Here is a 13,753-nt window from a genome sequence, read left to right as displayed (position 1 = left end):
GCAGATGTTGGCAGTCATCTTGCCCCAACACATGGCAATAGACTTTGGTGGGGGAAGTAGCTTATGCTTTATGGGCCTGATAACTGTAAGCTTCTACCCCAAATAAATACCCTTTATAAAAGTCAACAGATTTCTGGTATTTTGCATCAGCACCCCTTTGGCTGACTAATACGCCTTCTTTGGAAAGAACTGTAGCCCTCACAAAGGCAGATAAAAATCCTTTATTAAAGTGAAAATGGAAGGAAGGTTTCCAAGGGCATAGAGAGGAGAGTTTTTTGTTTGTTTGTTTGTTTTACCCTTTAGTCATTATTAGCAAAGGTCCAGCAGGCTAATATGTACATTATAAACAGCCACAGTGCATTTGCTTGGCCTTTCAAAAGATAATTTTTAAAACACAGCTACAGGACACCTAAAGGCCACTTCTAGCTAACAGTTTCCTAGGAGATGATTAGCAGGTCTGACTTTATAAAGGTCTATTTTCGACCTTGTTTTGTAGCTTTCTATGGATTTTGGTGAAAAATTGCTACAAAGTGGTGATGGTATGTATTTGTGTGTGTATATGTGTGCACATGCATGCCTGGCTATGTGGGTGAGGAAAATGTCCCTATTTTATCCTTCGGAGTGACAGCATCACTTTCTGGGAACACTGACAAAGGTTCAGGACCCAAGCTAACTCTAAAGGAGATTGTAGAGGGCAAAAGAATAAACATTAGGCTAAGAGGAAACATGACCTCCTTGAGCCTCATTTTTTCTCATCTGTAAATGGGGATATTCATACAAATTTCACAGAATTGCCATGAAGATTAAATGAGTTAAGATGCATAGAAAGCTTAGGCCAATGCCAGCCACCTAGTAATTACTAAATGTTGGCAATTATTATTTTATTATTATTTATTAAAGGATTTGTACTCTAATCCTAGCTCTCAGTAACCACCTACATAGCATTCTGGGTTTCAGCTTCTTTATAAAGTGGGAATGATTCTACTCAATCCATACCCATAGGAATTTTGTTTTTCATCAAATGAGATAATGAGTGTGAAAAAATATTCTGGAAAAAATAAAGTGTTAGAAGAATGGACTGCATGTGTGTATTTTATTCCATTTCTCTGAGACTTTCTGAGCTATGCTTACTCATTCTGTATAATGCTAGAACTGAGAGTGATACACAATTCATCTAGCAAATGAAGATCCCTTTTTAAGTTCAATTGGACAGCATGGAAATTAGCTCCTCAAACAGGGAGGGGCATATGGAAAAATGCAGGTAATAGCATAAATCCACATGGCATGGGAAAGCCTAGAGTTCTATCTCCAAAGCATTATATCCAATGAAAGCATCTCAAACCATGGAGACTGGAGATTAAATAAACCATTGCTGCATCATAAGCAAAGGTGTTAAGAGTTAAAAAGACACACACACACTGTATTCTGAAATGAAAGGGAGAGGAGTACTCTGGCAGCTCATGCAAAACAGAGGCAGTTTCTAATCACAGGAAGCAGTCAAGCCAGGCCTCCGACTTGCAGTCAAGAGGGTTCTTACCTTTTTGACGTCCCTGACCAAGTGGTACAATGTATTTGAAGGCCCATGTCTCTGAAAACAATAAAGAAGAATCAAATGGATCTGCTAGTCAGGAGCTCTAGCTGGCAAGGGAGGATGGGTTTGGAAGGAAGGGTTCTGGTTGACAACGGGGCAGTTTAGCAAGAAGAGGGACCTTGTTCTAGTTGCTCAGTTGTACCTGTCTTTTCTAAACAAACACCATAGTGGATTTTTGGATTATATTTCCTCAAGAAGACGCATTTGGGGTCCTAGGTTCAAGTTTTGTAAAGGAGACAATCAACTTGGTTGACAGCTTGGTCAAAGTATCATTTGAGGAGCTAGTTCTGCTGCAGAGGGATATAAAGGGGCTAATTTACCTCACTGGAAATGCACTGGCATATTACGATTTCCACTTGTTTATTATCTATATTGAATGAGAAATGGTCTAAAGCAGGGGACAGCATATTTTTTTCTGTAAAAGACCAGACGTAAATACTTTAAACTTTGTGGGCTGTGCAGTTTCTGTTGCAACTACTCAGTTCTTCCTCTGTAGTCTGAAGCAGCTGTAGACAATATGGAAACACATGAGCTTGGCTAGGTTCCAGTGAAACTTTATTTAGGGACACAGAAATTTGAATTTTATGTGGTTTCCTATCACAAAATATTATTCTCTTTTTAACTTTTCAGCCATTAAAAATGTAAATGCTGAACTCTATGATGAAAGTGAAAGCCACTGAGTGCACATTTTGGGTAGAATGTACAAGGCATGGGACTGTATAACACAGTGAACCACGTGGTGGAAGATGGACTGTGGTTAACAGTACAAATACAAAAGTGTTCTCTCAAATTATAACAAATGTACAATACTAATACATAGTGTTAATAATAGGGGTGTATGGAAAACTATACCAAGCATGCGCTATGGACCATAGTTAGTGGTAATAGTCTGATCATATTCTTTTATAATCTGTACCAAATGTTCCACAACAATGTAAGGAGTTGGATGGAAGGGTGATGTACAGGAATTCTGCACATTATGCATGATTGTTTTGTAAGCTCACAACTTCTCTAATAAAAAAAAAGGAAAAAATGGAGGAATAGGAAAAAAATTTTAATGTAAAATTCACCTCGGCTTGCAGGACATACAGCAAAAGGCAGTGGGCTAGATTTGGCTCTTGGGTGATAATTTGCCAAAAACTTGGTCTAAAGAAAAAGCGACAGGTTTTTTGGAAATAAAGAGAGTCACAGTGAAAAAGATGTATGCTTGCTTGGTGTAAGAATAAAATGAAATGGGTTGTTACCTCTTGTCTTCCTGGAACAGGGTTTCCAGGAAAAGTACAGGATGCCCAGTGAAATTTTGTATTTCAGATAAACAAAAACTTTTAGTATAATTATGTCTATATATATAATTGTTTTTTAAATCTGAAATTCAAATATCACTGGGCATTTTGTATGTTTATTTGCTAAATCTGGGATCTAGAGCAGTGATGATAGATCCTTAAGCAATGTTATGACACATTCAAGTATTGAGACAATCCTTGAGTACTGTCTCAACTATCTGCCCATTCATCCAGATATACTCTTCAGAACTCTTTTTCCACTAAGAGAATGCAATATTGTATAGTGGTTAAACATGCCATCTCTGGAGTCAGATTGCCTGGCTCCAAACCTGATTCTTCTGCTTATCAACTCTGACTATGGGCAAGCTACTTAACTATGACTCAGTTTTATCATTCCTAAAATGGGGGTAATATACCATTTATCTGGTTAAGATTGTCATGAAGATTAAATGATCAAATGTACATAAAGCCATTCAAACAGTGCTTAGCATGCAATCAATGTTAGCTATTATTATCATTACCAAGGCCATTCATTATCCTTCTTAACAGAGTACTTCAGCTGGAGCAGATCAATAAGCTCCTTCCCATTTGTGCCCTGGGTGATGAAATAGTGAGGCAATATGATAAATGAGCAGAAGAATAATCTATGAGACAGAAAGTTGGGTTCAGTACTGGCTTCTTCCTTAGGAGTATTGTGACCTTAATTAAACCAATTTATTTTTTGATTTCAATTTCCTCATATGTAAACTGGGGGAGAACAATATTTACTCCTTTAACTACAGTGAATTGTAGTGAGTATCAGATCAGAGCCAATGCACTTAACTTGTTGAATGTTCTCAAAAATTCTTAAATAGCAGAATTTTAAAATGATGACTTCCTGATATTCCTAGTGAATGAATTAAATACTTATTACAAAACAAAACAAACAAATGAAAACTTTTGGGTAACTTCAAATTGGAGATATCTTGTATTTTATTCCATCATAGTAGAAAAGGAATGAACTTTATAGTGTTGAGGATAACAAAATGGTGCAGGATACTTAATCAGCCTCCTTTGCTGGTTGGGAGTTAAATGAACCCTCTTTTGCTGTTTACTTCAAACACCCTATTTCCAGAGCCTTGTGGTTTTGTGTAAGAATTTGAGAACATTTGCTTAGATGTTGACAACTGAGCAATTAAAACAAGTAGAATCCTGTGGGTTGGTGTTTGTTGGCTGTAGAAGGTCCATGCATTGAGGGGAGGGTTTTGGGTCACAGGCATGTGGGAGGCGGGAGAAGGTAAAACCAGAAACTTAGAGAAAACAAAATGTGCCTTAGCTTGGTCCTACCGTATTGTACAATTCCTCTAGTCTGGAGATGGTGAGAAAACGGTGCATGCTTACTCCATTCTCTATAAGTAATTTCACAAAATCCACTCTATCCAGCACTAGGGCATCCAACATGGCTTGCTCCAGAGACCCCACCTGTAAATGAAGTCACTGAATTAGTGTGCTCCACAGGATAGGGATGCAGTTCTTTGACATTCACCTGAGGAGCTTAGAAATTGATGCCTTTGACATCTGGTAAATCTTCAGCACACCCAAGAACATACTAGCTCCACTTTTGGGATTGCACCCTTTCCTGGGTTTAGGGACCTGAGTTTGCAAATGGCAGCCTAGGATTTCTAGTACCAAAAGCCATTCACTCCATGAATCTCTTTCTTGCTCTGGATCCTGAAAAGGGGCAAAGGTTTGAAGGGATCTTCCCCTCTCAGACTTCTCTGATCAAAGTTCTAACAAACACCACCAATGATGTTCCAAGGTGGGTACTCTGCTATCTTCATTCCTATCTTCTTTAGGTCCTGAATAAGACCACCAGGCTGACTTAGAAGAGAATCACAAGTAAATAGACCAAAGGACTGAAGTAGATGCTGGCTTTCCTGATAGAAAGGGGCAAAATGGACAAGGCATGTCACTTAACTAAAGAAGGAAGGATCTGTTTTCTAGATTTGTCACTGGTTAAGATTTCTATTTAATTCTGTTCACATTTTCCTTGATAAATCTTTGTTCTAGCAATTTGCTAGCACTAAATGAAGACATATGCTCAATCCCAGGTAGATGGTCCCTGGGGGAAAAGGGGGGTTAAAGAAAGACCTGCACAAGATTGGTGCTGTCTTTCAGTGATTCCAGGTCCAGAAATCAAATTTCAGGCTGCTAGGCTGCCTCCTGGGGATGCACGCACACACCACCCAATGGCCCAAGATGTTATTTTTGGTTGAGTCAATTGAGGGAAACAAACCAAGAACAGTTATATAAAGCTTCGGTTCCCTCTGTGCTGTTCTTTGGGAATAGGGAGGACCTGTGCTCAGCTACCAGGACCAGATGGCACCTGCATGCCGAAGCCTGCTAAATCTGCACTCCTGATATGTGACCCAGCCGTACACCAGCATGGGGTGCCACCACTTGGAAGAAGCAACCTCTTCCTTTTACCCATCCCCACAGCAACCAGAAACAAGCTGCTAATTCTATTTCCTCCTTAATTTTGGTTAATGAAACTTTGTCTTATAATTTTCTTTTCAGTTCTGTTAAAAGAAATGATATCATTTGCAACTGCAAATTGATGTCAAAGGTCGCTCAGATGGAAATGGACTTGTGTCTAGTCATAATTTCCAGGAGGTGGCAGTATTTCTCTAAACATGAGAGGGCATCGCCACGAGGTTCCACACTGTAAAGGAACATTTCCATCCTGAAGAAAGGCAGTGGTTTTCTGCACTGCTTTCAGAGCCTCCATAAACAAGTACTCTTCCATAAGCAGGTGGGTTTTTCATGGGGGTGACGACGTATACTCTACCGGCCACTGTTGCCCATAAATAAAGATCTGGCTGCGAGCGATGTCAACTCTGTTCCAGGCTAAAGCTAAGCTGAGTTGGTCTGGGGCAGAGGCATTGGCTCCTGTGTGTAGACAAGGGGGAGAGAGAAAACATGAATTAGTTATTATACCAGGAGGATCCACTTCTTTCACTTTCCCATTGACCTCTCTTCCTAAAGAGCAGACATGGCTCCACACTGTGGTTTCTCAACCTCACAGCTACTGACACGTGGGGCATTGCACAAGGTCCAGCAATATCCCTGATCTCTACCCACTAGACTCCACTGTACGCCCCTTCTCAGTGTAACAATCTTAAAAGTGTCTTCAGACATTGCCAAATGCCCCCTGGGAGAAAAATCTGCCAGCTGAGACCACGGTTCTATAGCCATCATACTCAGTGTGGTCCACTGATCAGCAGCATCAGCATCACCTGGGCCCTTGTTACAGCTGCAGAACCTCAGGCCCATCCCAGGTCTACAGAACCAGGGTCCATACTTCAACAAGATCCCAGATAATTCACGTGCACATTAAAGTTTGAGAAGGGCTGCTGCACAACACTTTTTTTTTTTTCCTACTGGCCAATCACTGATTTCAAGGCATCATTAACTTGTATATTGTTTGGAGACGGTGCTCTCATCCACTAGTGGGTCAGTCTGGCCACTATTGAAAAAGAGCTAAGAAGATCTTTCCAGGAAGGCAAACAAGTAGCTGGGGTTTACTTTGGTCTGTGGGTGGAAATCATAGGAGCATTTTTCAGTTTCCTATTATTCTCCAGCCCCTGTCTCTAGATTTGTGCTGTCCAATAAGGTAGCCTCAAACACATGTGGCTATTTAATTTTAAATGACTAAACAAAAATTTCAATTTTTCAGTTACACTTGCTGCATTTCAAGTGCTCATGTGGCTGGTGAATTAGCACAGATTAGAGCATTTCTATCACCACAGCAAGTTCTACTGGATTGAGCTGGTCCAGATAATTGCATCTTGCCCACAGATGCAACCTGCTGAGCTGCTCAATGTGAGGTTGAGGAGGCAGTGTGTTGGGTGGAGGGAACACTGGAATAGTGTCAGGCACCTGAACTTGCCATTTCATGGCTGTTGGACATTAGACTTCTCCAAGCCATGTTCTATCATCTATGAGGTGGGGACAGTAATAATTATCCTGCCCACCCAGCTGGGATGTTGTGAGATTGAACATCATATAAGTGAATTCACATAGGACTTCAACAAGTGTCCTTGTGCCCTGAGCAACATAGACTTTCCTAAATATATGCCCAACTTCATGCTGCTGGGTATCCCCCAGCAGGGGAGGATGGTTAAGAGACACCACTTTTCCCTGACTCAGATTTTTGAACATCTAACATATGGTAGGCAAAGTTAGGCACTCCCACATGTTGTCATACACGATGTCCCACATAATCTTGGGAATTGAGTCTTATTGTCTCTATTTGACAAATGAAGATACTGAGGTCCAGAGAGGTTGGAATGAATAGTCAATGATCACACAGCTTCTAACAGGGGGGAAATGGAACAGGCATTCATCATGCCAGAGGTGAGATCCCATCACAGCTGCTTCTGTTTTTTTTTTACATGAAGGAAAGAGGGAGAGGGTAGCAAATGCGAATGCTGCCCATTCTGGGTTCTTCAGCAGTGGAGGGCAAAAGCAATGAGCTGAGGTCAGGGTTGGTGGGAAGTAAAGTCCCTCAGTGATTCTCAAACTTAGCTGCAATTAGAATCACCTGGGGGAGAGTTGCACCCTCCCTATGCTCAGGTGGCACCCCAAACCAATTAAATCACATCGTCTGGGGTGCGAGCCAGGCTTTAATAGTTTTTCAAGATTTCTAGGTATTTCCAATGTACAGCAGAGATTAGAAACCACTGTGCCATATGCCTCCTTTTCCCCCTGCTTAGCTTTGCCGCTTCCCTCTAGGTTGAGTCAATGGCATCAAGAATTAGGAAAAAAAAAAAAAAGGCATTCTCTAGATAAGTGTTTCTCAAAGAATAACCTGGAGAGATACCTGGGCTCCAACTCCATAGATTCTGATTCAGGAGGATTGGCTGCAGCCTGAGGGTTTGCGCATCTGACAAGCTCCCAGCTGGTGCTAATGTTGCTGATTTGGGGACCACACTTTGAGTAGCAAGGCACTAAAGAGCTGAAGTGCTATTTTTCCTTTGTAGATGAAGGGCATTTCTGATTCTGTTGTCCGTACATTGATAGATTTAGTGTAATTCGCATATTTATAGTAAATTGATTAGTGTTTAGAATTAGTGAATATTCATGTAGTTTATACAGGAATTTTTCCCATCAAGAAAATTATTTCTTATCTCCTTAAGTAACAACAGGGACTGCAGACTCATAGAGTAATTAGCATAAAGAATTTGTCAAAATGTAATGTCATCAATTTGAAGGGAAAGAAAAAGGCTCATTGGGATTTCATGTGGAAAGGTATTGCTACCATTTCCTTCATTTCTTTAGCTGGTCTGTTGGTCATTGCTGGCCTGCTGTAATGATTCAATTGTTCCCTTTGCATTTTTATGCCACAAATTTGTACATCACCCATGTCAATAACAGAAGCAGAAATCTGAACAAGAACACATAGCGGGAAGCAGTCATTGAGCTTGCTGTGAGCTATAGGTCTGAATGTAATTAGATATATGCCAAGTGGAAGTAAGAAGGCAATGAGTATTGGCTTTTCAAAATTTGAAAATATATCACATGAGAATGGTCCTTGGTGTCTGGTGGTTCCTTAGAAAGTTAAACAGAATTACCACATGAGCTGGCAATTCCACTCCTAGATATATGTCAAATAGAATCGAAAGGAGGGACTCAAACAGATATTTGTGCACCAATAAATTATAGCGGCATTATGCGCAATAGCTAAGAGGTGGACACAACCCAGTTGCCCATCAACAGATAAATGGATAAACAAAATGTGGTATATATACACAATGGAATATTATTCAGACAGGAAAAGATTGAAGTTCTGATACATGCCTCCAGATGGCTAAACCTTGAAGACATCATGCTGAATGAAATGTCAGACACAGAAGAGCAAATACTGTGTGATTCTACTTATATGAAATCCCTAGAATAAGCAAATTCACAGAGATCAGTGTTGAGTGGGGGAGAAAATTGCTATTGAGTTTCTGTTGGGGGTAATGAAAAGTTCAGGTAATAGATGGTAGTGATGGTAGCACAACATTGTGAATGTAATTATTTGAATTGTATACTTAAAAATTGTTAAAATGGGAAATTTTGAATGATATATGTATTACCACAATGTGACAGTGACAGCATTAGCACTAAAATGCCTACATCCCAGAAAACTCCTCTGTCCTGAGCAAACCTGGATGGTTGGTCACCCTATTCTCAATCATGTATGTACATTGGAATTGCCTGGGATTCACCTCTAGACATTGGTTTAATCGGCCCTGGACATTGCAATTTTTCAATGTTCCCCAGGTGATTCTAATGTGAAGCCAGGGTTAAGAAACTCTAGTCTAGATAATATATATTCATTCATCTGTTCATTCATTCATGCATTCAAAGCTACTAAGTTCATGCCTGCTCATAAGCCAAGCACCATGCCAATATGAAGACTGAGATCACACAGTCCTGAGGAGGGAGGCCTGTAACACCATTTTATTCAATAATTCATTTATTTATGCATCAGGTATTTACCAAATACCTTCTGTGCCAGGCACCATTTTGGTATTGGGCTCACAATGGTGAACAAAAGGTCCCCCTTTTCACAGAACTTACATTCTATTGGGGTACTTGGAGGGTAGAATGGGGTGGGTTCCAGCAAAAAAACAAATAATTAGGTAGCATACATTGGGGTTGTGTAAGTGCAATGAAGGATCTGTGCTGTTCCCATGGTGGGTGGTCCTGTGTCCAGATGAACAATTTGAGTCACTCCAAATCAACATGGCAGCACCATTCTGGCTGCCCAATAGGATGGGTCAGAGCCTGGAGGCTGGAGGCTGGAAATTATTTGGTTTCAATGAGAAGAAACCTTTCTCAGAGAAAGGAGGGAGAGCAGAGAGGGCAAGTGAAGAAACAAATACTCATGACTAGAAAAGAAAAAAAGGAAAGATAAACCTGAATATTATAAGTCAAGTAAGAGGGGGCACCATCTGCAAAGAAAGGAGGGAGAGGGGACTCAAAGAGAGTGGAGGGGTGTGGAGAATGTCAGAGGGCAAGGTATGAGGAAAGAGGGGGTTTCAGAGATTCAGAGCAGAGTTTGGGATCACCAGGTAAAATATCACAAATATGGCATGGTACCAATGGGTACATGTTGCAGGGAATATTTAGGGACTTGAGCATGAGTTTTTGGGGAAAGGTTGTGTGTATATGTTTTAATCCTGATGATCACTAAACAACTCAATGAATGAGTTGTTGATGGAAGCTGAGGACACTCTTGCGGGGAGGGGAATCTAAATAAAAAAAGATCAGGAGCCTCATCTGACCTGGATAGTTTATTTATGGTCAAATGTGAGGCTCTGAGGGTGGGGAAGGAGAGTAGGATTTGCTGACCTTGCAATGTCTTTATCAGTTGCCACGATTCTGTGAAATATAGGATGAGGCCACCCATCCCCTGTAATCATGTCAAGGAGAATTTCTTTTCATTGGGGTCTTTGAACCTTTTCTTTCCTTCCCTAAAAAAAAATCTTGTCTGGATTATATATTCTTCCTAGGGATTCTATTCATTTCCATCAATTTACTTTATTTGTAAATGTTGCAACTAAATGTGAAAGAGTTTCGGTCAATGAACATCCACCCATTCAGTCATGAAAAGACATCAGATTCTTTGCCTATATGAAAACCACTAAAGTGGAAGGAAACCCCCTGCAAAGCCTGTTATGTGAGCTTGGGTGGCTAGAATACACTGTCAATTATCTTCCTGAGTGGAGAGGATGCCTACTCTGATGAGCTAATTTATTAAAGTTTGAAATACACACATGGAAAATTAGATGAGGTCTATGCACATAATTTATTCTTTGCTCTATATTCTTGCCCTGAAAGATAACTATTTCCTTTTGGTAAAATAAATAGGCAAACTTCCAGAAGAAAAGTTAAAAGAAATCAGGAAAAAATGGATTAACTTTAGTTGAAGAAATCTTATTTGGCTTGTAAGGAACAAATAAAATGGGTAGTAGAGTAGGAGAAACCTTTTGAGACGAAATAGGGTTTTCATTCTTGATTTTTTAGCAAATAAGAAAAGATCAGAATAACTAACATTTCTTTAATGTTTAGCTTGTGCCAGGCACAGTTTCTAAGTGTTAATGTACTTAATTCTCCAAACAACCTATCAGGTGTATTTATCCTCATTTTTCAGATGATAAAACTGAGGCACAGAAGCTTGCCCATAGTCAAGTAGCTCAGAAGTGCCAGAGACTAGATACAAATCCAGGCAGTCTGGCTTCGGAGCCCAAACTCTTGATTTCTTCATCTTACAGCCTCTGAGATTCAGAAGGGGAGAGGCTGACTTTAAGAAGAAGAGCTGGATCCCCACTGACTTATCTCAACACATTTTATTGAGCTCCATTTTTCTGCCAGCTTTTCTTGTGGGCACTGGGGAAACAGGGCTGGACTAACGTCCATACTCACAGGGGGTGGAAAAATCTACACATACACACACATTTTGGGCTCTATTCATGAGTCTCCATTTTGGACCGGGCCTGCTAAGGGCTCCCTAAAAGTCTATATGCCAGTTTCTGAAGTGACTCAAAATGAACTGTCTTCTTAAATTTCTTTTGGAATAGTAAAGATTGGTTCTAAACTGAATTCCCCTCACCCCTACCCAGTCCATTCATTCCAATCATTTTATGTCTATTTCCACCCTTCCCTGCTAGTCATAAATAGGAGTTTTCACTTTAAACAACCATGCCATAGAAATGAATATTTACAAAGCAGTAAATCTGTTGATATTTACTTTATAAAAGGATTCTCTTTTACAAAAGTATTTATCATTCTTCCTTAATTAGAAATTTGTAAGTGCATGGAAAATATGATGTAGTTCAAAAGATACAGTTTACAAATATATATTTTAGGGAAGCTATTGTCTGGATAAAATCATGTACACTTGTACGGGCAAAATGAAACCTGTTGGGCATTGTTTTACTTCATTTATTTGGAGGTTTGATTTTCATTATTAATAAGATTTTTAAAAAATCCTTTCCTAAACTTAAAGTCCCCCTGATAAATAGTTGATATACTGTTTATTTGCAATTCTCCAGGCTATTTATTAGCTTTAATAGATGTGTATAGCACTTTATGGTCTTTTACTGGCATTCTGAACTGAAGCCGCCCATTATAAAATGCACCTCCATAACAAAATTTCCCCTCAACCCAGGAATTTCTTTCATTTGGGCTTTTTTTTTTTTTAACATTTTATTTACATTTTATATCATGGGCTACACTTTGCCGTATTTTAAGACTTTGTTGCTCTTAAGATAATGCTGTATACACAGTAGGTACTCTGGGGATTAGGTCATTTATTTATCCCATGATTTGGACTGTTGGAAAGCTGCGTGAGATACCAGCCAGATGGCAGTTGCCTAACTCAATTCTGGCCCCTGCCAGGTTGCCCTTTACTGCAGCGCAGGTGAGTGGCAAGTGTAAACATTGGCGGGAACAGCTTCCTCGAGGGGACGAGAAAGAGCACACAGCTTAATTCATTAACTGTGGAGCCTCGGGAAAGTTATTTAACTTTCTTCATATATAAAATGAGGTCAATAACATCTCCCTCACAGGGGTACTTTGAAGATTAATTAGAATAATAGATGGAAAAATTACTTGGTTAAATTAAAGCATTGTGCAAAGATGATATTATCTTCAGCATCTTATATATTCCTGACAATACATTTCCCGATCAGACTAATAATGCTGTTGGCCATTTATACACTCCTGGAGGAGAACAAACACCAGCCAGCCTTATTACGGTTTCTGGTAGGATGGACTGAACGCTGAGGTGCCATTGAATTTTCGCTGTACTGTAATTCTAAGAATTCGGTGCACAGTCTCTGAATCACCCAGACCTTATGCGCATGTCAGAATTGCAGATGGCGCTCGGGCCTCCAATCAAATGCTTCCTTACTTTGGGGTTTTCTCTTCAGACACTCCCCTAAGTGAGCGGAAGCTCGTAGGCCCTAACGTGTAAATAAGACCGCGGAAGCATCAGCATTTAGGTACAAACATTATGTTTGAGTTATAGGAATGTGACTGCTTTGTAGGAACGTAATGTGAGAAGATTGGTGATGTGTTAGGCCATGGAGAGGAGGCACACAGCCACAGCCATACCCAAGGCGGCCGATGGAAGGTGCGCCTGCGCCTGCTTCCCGCCGCTGCCTGGTACTAGGACTTCCGCCCAGGCCGCGCCCCTGCGGCCGCCCGCTGACGGCATCGCTGCCCCTGAGCTGCCGGGCCAGAGCTCCTCAGGCACTGCAGGCCGCGTCTTCTCCGCACAGTAGGCCGCCCTTTCTGGAGTGACAGCTGGGCTCTTCCTCTCCCTTGGGCCTTCCTAGCCACTGGGTCCAGGGATGGGAGGAGGTGGCAGTAAAGCTGGGTTTTCCTCTTCTCGAGTTTATGGTGCCTGAGTTTTCTGGGAAGGGTTCACTAAATTTGGAAATCTGTTCTTTCCTAGTTTCATTTTCAGAGCTAGGATATTAGACTTTCATGGACCAAAGACACATAAAAAACTTATCAGTATACCCTATGTGGGGCTATTTGCCAAGAGTTTCTGCTGAAAATATTACTGCTCTTTCTTTGCTCCTAATAAGCAGGCACGAAATTATGTGGCTTATTATTTAATAACACTTTAGAGTAGTATGTTATTTACTTTTTTTTTTTGGCTGACCTACCTAAATGGATGTGGCCTCTTTATCATGCCCTTTCTTCAATAAAAGAAGCCAACACTTTACTAAGTCTACTGTTAACGTGCTAGCAAACAACTTTATAAAAGCGTTACTGTTTTAGGCAATACACAAAGCTGAAAAACATGTTAAAAGCATAAGAAGGAGTAAAAAACTTTCTA

General features: G+C 40.4%; 1 protein-coding gene across 13 annotated transcripts in view; it reads right to left on the bottom strand.

The window, feature by feature from the left end:
• Positions 1-13,753, bottom strand: part of TRPM3 (transient receptor potential cation channel subfamily M member 3) — a 915,440-nt gene that overhangs the window by 101,477 nt on the left and 800,210 nt on the right. For all 13 annotated transcript variants that reach the window (XM_058301681.2, XM_058301675.2, XM_058301676.2 and 10 more), the window contains 3 exons: positions 5,702-5,802; positions 4,201-4,335; positions 1,538-1,588 (listed from right to left, as the gene is read on the bottom strand). In XM_058301681.2, the coding sequence (XP_058157664.1) occupies positions 1,538-1,588; positions 4,201-4,335; positions 5,702-5,802 (287 nt within the window). The remainder of the gene's footprint in view (positions 1-1,537; positions 1,589-4,200; positions 4,336-5,701; positions 5,803-13,753) is intronic.

Source organism: Dasypus novemcinctus, chromosome 8 (genome assembly GCF_030445035.2).
Source record: "Dasypus novemcinctus isolate mDasNov1 chromosome 8, mDasNov1.1.hap2, whole genome shotgun sequence".
Taxonomy (NCBI): Eukaryota; Metazoa; Chordata; class Mammalia; order Cingulata; family Dasypodidae; genus Dasypus; species Dasypus novemcinctus.
The sequence above is the reverse complement of the archived record's forward strand: the minus strand, read 5'-3'. Positions and strand labels throughout refer to the sequence as shown.